The sequence below is a fragment of the Lathyrus oleraceus genome, chromosome 7 (genome assembly GCF_024323335.1).
Source record: "Lathyrus oleraceus cultivar Zhongwan6 chromosome 7, CAAS_Psat_ZW6_1.0, whole genome shotgun sequence".
In the NCBI taxonomy this organism is placed as follows: domain Eukaryota; kingdom Viridiplantae; phylum Streptophyta; class Magnoliopsida; order Fabales; family Fabaceae; genus Lathyrus; species Lathyrus oleraceus.
Window position 1 is genome coordinate 531,349,304 of NC_066585.1, and position 10,657 is coordinate 531,359,960.

At 36.6% G+C, this 10,657-nt stretch overlaps 1 protein-coding gene across 1 annotated transcript; it reads left to right on the forward strand.

Moving 5' to 3' along the window:
• The first annotated feature begins 3,308 nt into the window (after positions 1 to 3,308).
• Positions 3,309 to 6,215, forward strand: LOC127107582 (receptor-like protein 19). The gene has a single exon (XM_051044874.1). It carries the CDS (start codon positions 3,390 to 3,392, stop codon positions 5,982 to 5,984), a length of 2,595 nt encoding a protein of 864 aa, XP_050900831.1. The 5' UTR covers positions 3,309 to 3,389; the 3' UTR covers positions 5,985 to 6,215.
• The last annotated feature ends 4,442 nt before the right edge of the window (positions 6,216 to 10,657 follow it).

Here is a 10,657-nt window from a genome sequence, read left to right on the forward strand (position 1 = left end):
ATTTTCTTACTTTTTTGTTATTAGGATCCGAAGCGGTTTAGATGTCGTGTACATCAATATGTACCCCACGATCCTTTAATAGAACCATATATTAGAGGATGTGGATTTGGAAATCTACTAAACATTGTTTCGTACTCGGTGGACTTCAAGTTCATTCTGGCTTTGTTGGAGAGGTGGAGACCCGAGACCCACACATTTCACCTTCCGATTGGTGAGTGTACCGTCACACTTGAGGACGTGTACATGTTGTTGGGTCTCCGTATAGACGAAAAGGCAGTGAATGGTCGAGTTAACCAAAACAACAATATATGCAATGAATTATTGGGTGCCCCTTTGTTAGACGACGAAACTGAGGGAGACACATCCGATCAAGCAAGGGGGCAAGGTATAAATTTAAAATACCTAAAACAATATTATGCCAGTATAGTATTGTCCGACGATTCAACCGAGTATGAGAAAATAATAAAAGCTCGGTGTTATATTATGATTTTATTTTATAACTTTTTTTCTTCCAGAAAGTATAGGTAATTTTGTGAATATAATGTATTTACCTTTATTACGCAACATTAATAAGGTAAACACTTATAGTTGGGGTTCAGTTGTGTTGGCCCATCTATATAGTGCAATGTGTAGAACTGCAAAAAAGAATACCTGTACTTTGTTTTTCATGTGCGTATTTGCTTCAAGCTTGGGGGTGGTCAAGAATGTCGTCGCTCGCCCCGATAAATGAGCGCTCATTCGTGTTCCAATTTGCAACCAAGTAAGTCTAACACTAAACCATTCACCATTTAGTTAATTATATTTATTATTATAATTAACAGTAAATAATATTTTTCACTTCTTTTTATTATCTTAGGTGGTCAGTAAGGGGAATGAACTACAACAAGTGTCCGAAACACGCTATTGTAGTCTATCAAAATCTATTGGACCACATTGAACATGACGATATAATAATCCTACAGAACTATATTTTAATTTAAAAGTACTTCTCAAATTATTTTTCATCTAACCATTTCGTATTGTTTTACAGTTTGTTTGGAGGCCATATCTGGGTCTGAATCATGATGTGAACCATGGCGATGCTGCAGTTTGGACAACGAAGACACCGATTATCCGATTCACTACGGTGGAAATGCACCAAAGTGACCGGGTCAAACTGCAGTTCGGAATGCTACAACAGATTCCAGAATCTCCCACGTGTTTGGGGAATTGGCATCAAAAAAGGCTCGATGCACAGTGGGATTATTCTGACTGGAAAAACTTTGCAAAAGACATGTGTCGTCAATGGAGGAATCGAAGACAACACATCTTGAACGAACCAGTCATCCAAGGTGCAAGATCCACTCAACAATATATGACATGGTTTAGGTCGGTAACAACTCAACAATTTGTATCTGAGCCGCGGTATTTGATGGATCCACGCCAACTTGCTTCGTCATCGTATGCCCCACAACAATTCACCACCCAACACCAATGTGAACCCACCCAAACCCAACAACCAACCACGCAACATCAACCGACCACATACATACAACAACCAAACACCCAACATCGCAACCCGTTCATGCCAACCACCAAACAACCAACTATCCAACGTCGCACTCCGTTCATACCACCCACCCAAACACAAAATCAAGAATCAAACCCCGCATCCACAACCGTCTACAACCCAGATAATTCATATGGGTCACTTCATCGTAGCCCCCCACCAATGAACATCCAACCATTGTTTGACTATAGTACGCCCCAGGAACCATTGTTTCGTTTCCAAAACGACTCAATGGCCCAATTTGGGCAACTATACCGTCCCCAATTCACCCAACCCCAACGCCCTAACTACGATGACATGGGCACTGAACTCCATTACGGAAGCGCCGTTGGCCAGAGCCCCTCTGGATATTGGGAGCAAATGATGACACATCTGTCAAATATCGCTGGAACTTCCGCCGGACCTTCCAACCAGCCATCGCTCGATCAGGTCAGCACCCAAAGACCACAAACACCTCAAGAAAATCGTGGGAGACCTCGGAGAGAAACTAACGCACTGGGATGTGGAACCGGGGGACGTTATAATCGAGTCGGTCATTAGTTTATTGTCAGTCCAATGTAACAAATTATTACATATTCAATTGATTTTTTTTTCGTTACTATTTCTTATTTATTAAATATTAAATATTAAAAATTAAAAATTAAAAATTAAAAATTAAAAAAACTTAAAAAAAACTTAAAAAAACTTTAAAAAACTTAAAAAAATTATAAAAATTATAATAAAAAAAAATAGGGAGGGTGTATGCGCCAGATGAACTGACGCATACACCAAGCAAATGAACCTAGGCGCCACTAGCATTGACGCCTCCTCATGAGGCCCAATGCAGGCGCCACTAGCATTGGCGTCTCCTCATGAGGAGCCCGATGCATGCGCCAATGCTATTGGCGCCTCCTCTTTACAATATGGGGATGTGCCAATTCATCTGGTGCATCCTCTACCAAACTTGGTTATTTTGATTTATATTTTTTGAATAATTGGTTATTTTCGAATTTTTTTTTAAAAAATTGTTATTTTGAAAAAAATTTCTAATTATAAACATAAAATAGAAATTATTTTTATATATTAAAAAATACAATAAAAAAATTTCATTTTAAACATTAACATATTTATTTAACAAATGATTTATTAAAACAAACATACACAAACATAATTTGAAACATTAAAAAGCTTTCTTGTTAAAAAAAAGTGATTTTATCCCCAAATAATTTAAACAGACATACTCATATCTTAATAAATTTTATAAAAATTATGAAATTAAACTAATTCCTTTGTAATTTTTTAGGTGTAGTCTTTTAAATAAAATTTAATATTAACTATTATTTTTCCAACAACAATTTAACTGTTATATTATAGAAACTAGTTCCCTTTTAATTATTATTTTTAACAATGTAGTCATTTAATTATTTTTATATTTTAAAATAGAGTTTAATTGAAATACACTAACAGTGTAAACAGATTTCACACTATCAGTTAATCATAGCCGTCGGATATTAAAAGAAGTTTGACTTTTATTTTAAAAATTTATAAAGTAATACAAACGGATGATGATGATGAATCGACGATGTATTTTACACTGACAGTGTATAGTAATTAATCTCTTTAAAATATGTTCGAAAGTTTTTATTTTGTTTTAAAGATCTTTGTGTGACAAACTAAAATATCATATTGCCAATAAATGTTGCTTTCAAAACTTGCACATAGAAAGAAAAGTATGGAGTGTTATTTTCCATCCTATCTTTCAAACCTCTTTTCATGGAAACTTCTGTTATACTTTTGCAGCCTAAAACATCATCTATAAGACTATCATCTGTCACATAACTAAGTGCAAATAGAGATAACAATGAAAACAACATTGCTTTCATTCCTTCTCTGCTACTGCTTCATTCATCTCACTGTTGTTGTCTCTGCCAAATGTCTCCAAGATCAACAGTCATTGTTGCTTCAATTAAAAAACAATCTCACATTTGCTCCTCAATTTTCCACCAAACTAAAAATGTGGAATGAAAACACTCCTTGCTGTAATTGGAGTGGTGTAACCTGTGACAATGAGGGAAATGTTATTGGCCTTGATCTAAGTGGAGAAGAAATCTTCGGTGGATTTGATCATTCAAGTAGTCTATTCCGTCTCCAATATCTCCAAAAACTGAATTTGGCTTATAACAATTTCAATTCTTCCATTCCATCTGGATTCAGTAAGTTGGTGATGCTGAATTATCTGAATTTGTCATATTCTAGCATTGCGGGGAATATTCCTATGGAGATTTCAAAGCTTACAAGGTTAGTTACTCTTGACCTCTCTTCTTTTAGCAATTCAAAAGAACAAGGGCCGACAATTTACAACCGAAATCTACCAACATTTCTCCAAAATCTAACCAGTCTTAGGCAACTGTATCTAGATGGTATAAGCATACCAACTATGGGACACAAATGGGGAAATGCTTTGTTGCCGCTGCGTGACCTGCAAGAGTTGAGTATGTCTCGCTGTGATCTATCCGGACCCCTTGATTCTTCACTCACAAAACTAGTGAACCTATCCATCCTTATTCTTAATGGAAACAATTTTTCATCCTCGGTTCCAGAAACATTTGCCAATTCATTGTCAAACCTCACACACCTTACCTACCTAGACCTTTCTTATAATAATATAAATGGTGAAATACCTTTATCCCTTTTTACACTCCCATCATTGGAGGAGATTTATCTTTCCTTTAACAGGCTGAGTGGGTCACTTCAGTTAGATAATGTTTTGAAGCTTAAAAGTTTAACAGCACTAGACCTTTCACACAACAACATATCTATCCATGAGAATGTCGTAAATGTTGATTTCTCTTCAATTCCCAAATTTAGATATCTAAGTTTGGCATCATGCAACTTGAACATTTTACCTAATTTGTTGATAAATCAATCCACATTGTTTCATCTAGACCTTTCTAATAACAAAATCCAAGGAGAAATACCAAACTGGATATGGAAATTACAAGATCTTATATTCTTGAATTTTTCTCACAATTTTATCACTAGTTTGGAAGGACCTTTTCAAAGTCTTATTTCCAAATTGGAATTTCTTGATCTTCATAACAACAAACTGCAGGGGTCAATACCGTCTTTTCCTAAACATGCTTTATTTTTGGACTACTCAAACAATAATTTTTCTGCTTTCCCGCAAGATATTGGTAGTTCCCTATCATACATGAATTTTCTATCTTTTTCTAACAATAATATACATGGAAGCATCCCTGATTACTTATGCAATGCTTCGCAACTTCGATTTCTTGATATTTCCTTCAACAACTTTTCTGGAACAATTCCTCCATGTTTAATTACAATGACCAATACCCTTGATGCATTAAGCTTGAAAGAAAACAATCTCACTGGCCCCATACCAGATATGTTTCCAAATTCTTGTTCTGTAACCCGATTGAACTTCCATGGAAATCAATTACAAGGGCCAATTCCCAGGTCTCTATCCCACTGCTCATCATTGGAGTTATTGGACATTGGATCAAATCAAATGGTTGATCATTTTCCATGCTTCATAAATAACATACCAACACTTAGTGTCTTGGTTTTGAGGAACAACAGATTTCGTGGTTCTATAGAATGTTCAGAAAATAAACCTTGGGAATCAATTCAAATTGTGGACATTGCATTCAACAACTTCAATGGAAAACTACCTAAAATGTATTTCACAACCTGGGAAAGAATCATATATGATGAATATGTTGAACATGACATCAACTACATGTTACAGTACTACTACCCATATTATCATGATAGTGTTACAGTTACATGTAAAGGCCAAAAGCAGGAGTTGGTTAAAATTCTACCAATTTTCAACGTCATTGATTTCTCATCCAATTTTTTTGAAGGACCAATACCTCAGTCGTTGATGGACTTCAAAGAACTTTATATTTTGAATTTTTCAAACAATGGTCTTACAGGTGAGATCCCATCTTCGATAGGTAACATGAAACAGTTAGAGTCATTGGACCTCTCAAATAACTCCTTGGTTGGTGAAATTCCAGTGCAACTAGCAAATTTGTCCTATCTTTCTTATTTGAACCTTTCTTTCAATCATTTTGTGGGGAAGATCCCAACAGGTACTCAACTTCAATCATTTCCAGCTTCTTCCTTTGAAGGAAATGATGGACTATATGGACCTCCATTGACTGAAATACCGGATGGTAGAACAAAGGACTTGCATCCAGAACCAACATGTGACAGACTAGTTTGCTCAATAGACTGGAACTTTTTAAGTGTTGAATTGGGATTTGTTTTTGGACTCGGAATGATCATTGGTCCTGTCATGTTTTGGAAGAAATGGAGGGTAGGTTATTGGAAACTTGCGGACAAAATTCTCTGCAGGATTTTTCCATGGATGCATCTTGAATATGCAACTGACAGAGGAAAAACATACATTGTTTTAAGGTGGTAGTTGCATTAGGATCTAATGTGTGTGCTAATTAGTATAATAGTATTTTATATTTCAGCATTTGTTGTTGTTTATGCATAATTCTATGTGATAATATATAACACGCTTCTAATATTCCCGTAAAGTGTGGAAGACTAGTTTCTGACTTTCTAATTTCTGCAAATTATTCTACAGCCTTTGTTGAGATCTGAACGTTTTGATATGTAAATTAATGTCCATTCTATTTATGCATTATATCCATTACTCCGCAATGCTGCATTTCTCCATAATACATGTTTTAGTTTTTGCAATTCTGGTTTGAAGTAAATATCCTGCCATTGATTTGGATGCAACACATTTGATGGACTAATACCTCAAATGCTTAGAGACAACTAAATGATGTTTACATACTTCTAGCAAAATATTTTGTCAAGAAAAACACCATTATCTTTTGAAAGTATCAAAGATTTTGAATCATTAGACATGTTCTGTGGAAGTACTCATTTTTACTATTAGCATTTCCATGCAACTCTCACACAGGGTCATAAAGTAGAAACAATATTTTGAGTAGACAAAATAGGTATTGGTCCCTTGAATTGGTTGTTATGAAGGTCAACGCCTACCAAGTTTGATGTGGAGTTTTGCAATGGTCCTTCCAAATTAGTAAGCATATTATGAGAAACATTAAGGCTTTGAAGATTTTGAAGCTTCCATATCCAGTTTGGGCACTTTTCCTTTAATTTGATTTCTTGAAAGGTCCAGAATGGTTAAGCTGGATTTGTTTCTCAAGAAACTAGGAAAGGTTTTTAGGTTGCAAGATGCCAAACTTAGAGTGCTAATATTGGGAAAGGAAGTATGATCATCATTTTCAACATTCGCAATGATTGATATGTTGTTGTATGAAAGGTCTAGTGCTGTTAAATTTCTAGGCTCCAAAAGCTTGTCTAGTTGTAGTGACCCATTCGACTTGTTAGAGGAATGATCAAGGACAGAAAGTGAATGTAAGCTGTGAAATCTCAAGTGTGGAACGGGTCAACAGTTTTAAGGAAATTTCGTTCAACTGTCTATGAAGTTGCTGCATAATCAAAGCAAAGCTGTTTGAAAAATAATTGAGTGGAAATGTTCTTGTGGGTTGCATTTTCAAGATGCATCCAAGTGAAAATACGTACTGCACAGAAATTTGGGCACCAGTTTCCAATAATTTTCCATTATTGCTTCCAAATCATGAGGACTTTTCCTATGAATTAGTTCCTTGTACTATTTTATGATTTGCAATATAAATGACTATTTCTACACTATTTTTTTAGTTTCTCTCTTTCTTTAAAAAGTTGCATGAAAGTATTTCAGTTAGATTTGTTAGAACAGAAACCAGATCAAAGTAAAGAGGTGATCCACTATCATTGCTCAAGAGTGAGGTTATAGTCTGATTTTGAAGATCCAACCTAGTGGGTTAATGTTGAAGGGTAATTCAGTATTTTAATATTTCGCTTATGTGACATTATTATTTGTGTATATATAGTATTGTAGTTGTCAATAGTTGTATCCATTAAGTATTGTAGTGCAGTGTGTGTGCAACCAATTTCTGTGTGTAACCGTTAGTGGAATTGTTAGTGGAAGTTTGTTAGAATTTGTTATTTTTTCGCTCTCTCTCTCTCTCTCCTCTCTCTTCCCCCATCTTCATTTGTTTCACCTTGTACACCAACAATTGGTATCTAGAGCTTCGGTTCAGATCCACAAGGAAACACAGGGAAACACGAGTGAACGGTGAGGCGTTGTGTGATTGATTTCGTTTCTTGAGTTCGTGTTGAACGTTTGATCAGAATTGTAATAAAATCACATTTCTTGAGTCTGTGGGATTGGGAAACACTAGTGTTTGGTGAGATCTGACTGTATTGCACAAGGTTGAAGATGAACGGAAACGAAAATCTGAGTACCAAGCTTCCAGTGTTCGATGGCAAGAATTGGAATCGGTGGATGATTCAAATGCGTGTGTTTTTCGGTGCTCAAAATGTTCTTGATCTCGTCAATGACGGTTACATTCTGATTGCACTTACAGAAAACGCAACTGATGTGGGGAGAAATGCTCAGCGTGATCTGAGGAAAAGGATCAGAAGACGTTGTTCTACATCCATCAGTGTGTGGATGCGAATGTGTTTGAGAAAATCGTTGATTCAACAACGGCGAAGGTTGAGTGAGACATATTACGGTGCTACGGTGGTGATGCATCAGTGAAGAAGGTGAAGTCTCAGTCTCTACGTAAACAGTATGAGAAACTCAGCATGAAGAACAATGAGAAGGTACCTGACTACATCTCAAAAGTGATTATGATCACAAATGAGATGAAACCGTGCGGAGAAACTCTCTTTGAGAAAAGTATCATTGAGAATGTACTTAGATCTCTTACTCCCCAGTTTGATTATATTGTTGTAGCAATTGAACATTCTAAGGATCTTAGCACCATGAGAATTGAAGAGATGCAAAGCAGTCTAGAGGCACAAGAGTCGTATGTAACACCCAAGGCCGAAGAGGACGAAGAGTGGATGTAACACTCGAGGCCGAAGAGGAAGGAAAGTGGTCACCGAATTCACTTCGGAATGAGAGGGATCCTGAGGTTGTGCAGAAATGGGTTTACATGGCTGAGGGGTGACTTATAAGGATTGATTGGTACTACCTATACCAACAAGATACATCTTCTTTTCGGTATCCTAACAAATAAGAACTCCATAGTTAAGGAGGTTTGACTTAGAGTTGTATTTGAATGGGTGACCTTTGGAGAATTTCCTGGAAAGCATGTGAGTAGGGACAAAACATGATGAAAAGACCCGTGTTAGCTTGTGGGGTCTGCCGGTAATCCTAAAAGCAGTATGGAGTGTTACAAATGGTATCAGGGTTAGACCTCTCCCATTACGATATGGTTCGGGGACGAACCATGAAGAAGTTGATGGGCATGTAACACCCGAAGCCGAAGAGGGTGGAGAATGGATGTAACACTTGAGGCCGAAGAGGGCAGAGAGTGGATGTAACACTTGATGCCGAAGAGGGCGGAAAATGGTTGTCAAATTAACATCGTAATGAGAGGGAACCTGAGGCTATGCAGGGATGAGTCTACATGGTTGAAGGATGGCGTATAAGGATTGATTGATACTACTTATACCAACAAGATGCATCTTCTTTTTGGTAGCCTAATAAATAACAACTCCATAGTTAATGAAGTTTGGCTTGGATTAGTATTTGGATGGGTGGCCTTCTTGAAATTTTTTGAAAAGCGTGTGAGTGAGGACAAAGCATGCTAAAAAGACCCGTGTTAGTTTGTGGAGTCATTCGGTAATCCTGAAAGCAGTCTAGGGCATTACAAGTTGCGTCTGACTGAGAGAAACTTTAAAATGGAGGTAGAGCATAAGACTCTAAAAGTAGCTTATGGTAAGAAATATCATAAGCAGTCCTAGTCAGAAGTCAGGAATATATCTGATGGTGTTCAAAAGTCAGAAACCTTAACTTCTGGAAGGCAGAAGAGTGCTCAGAAGGAGAAAGAGGAGTATGACAAGAGAAAAGTTCAGTGATACATTTGTGAAAAGTTTGGCCACTTCGCTGCTGATTGTTGGTCAAATAAGGAAAGAAAGTCAGAAGAAGCAAACATAGCCATAAGAGATTCTGATGATGAATCTGTGATATTGATGACTTCTGAATATGATGATGCGTATTTGGCAGACTGGTGGTAAATGGACATTGGCTTCTCAAATCATCTTAGTGGAAATAAGAAATGGTTGGTTGACTTTGAATCTGGTAAGAGGACAAAGATCAGATGTGTTGATGATAAATACCTCAATGTTGAAGGTATGGAAAATGTCATAGTAGTTCTAAATAATGGTAAATCAACATTGATTCAAAACGTGTGGTATGTTCCTGACATGAAAAGCAATATGATGAGTGTAAGTCAATTAATTGAGAAAGGAATCTCAATTACCATGAAGAAAAATCTCTTGAAGTTGTATGACCGTAATCAAAAGTTGATTATGAAGTCAGAACAGGGAAGGAATATAATATTCAAAGTGAATGTTAAAATTGAAAATTTTGAATGCCTTAGTGCAACAAGTGTTATGAAGGAAAGTGATATGTGGCATAAAAGATTTGGTCATTTGAACTTCAGAAGCTTAGGGAATATGAATTCAAACAAGTTCGTACATGAAATTCCTGCAATTAAGAAACTAAAGAAGTCATGCAATGTGTGCATCAGAGGAAAGCAATCAAGACTGCCATTTGCATCTGAAATACCTCCAAGAGCGAAGAATGCTCTGAGTGTGGTGCATTCTTATGTGTGTGGATCATTTCCATATCCTTCACTTGGAGGGAATAAATACTTTGTGTCATATGTTAATGATTTCACAAGGATGACATGGGTATCCCTCATAAGTTCAAACACGAGGTGTTTGCTGAATTTAAGAAATTCAGAATTAATAATGAGAATCAGAGTGGTCAGAAGCTGAAAAATTCTCATAACTGATGGTGGGGGTGAGTATAACTCTATAGAGTTCAGAAAGTTTTGTGACAAGAATGGAATTGAGCATGAGGCGACTGCTCCATACACCCCTCAACACAATGGTCTTGCTGGAAAAAAATGAATTTTGCTTGATATGACAAGGAGCATGCTGAAGGAGAAAAAGTTACCTCACACCTTATGGGAAGAAGCTGTTGCCACT

Coding starts and splice junctions, on each gene's coding strand:
- LOC127107582 (XM_051044874.1), top strand. CDS start 3,390: ATGAAAACAACATTGCTTTCATTCCTTCTCTGCTACTGCTTCATTCAT.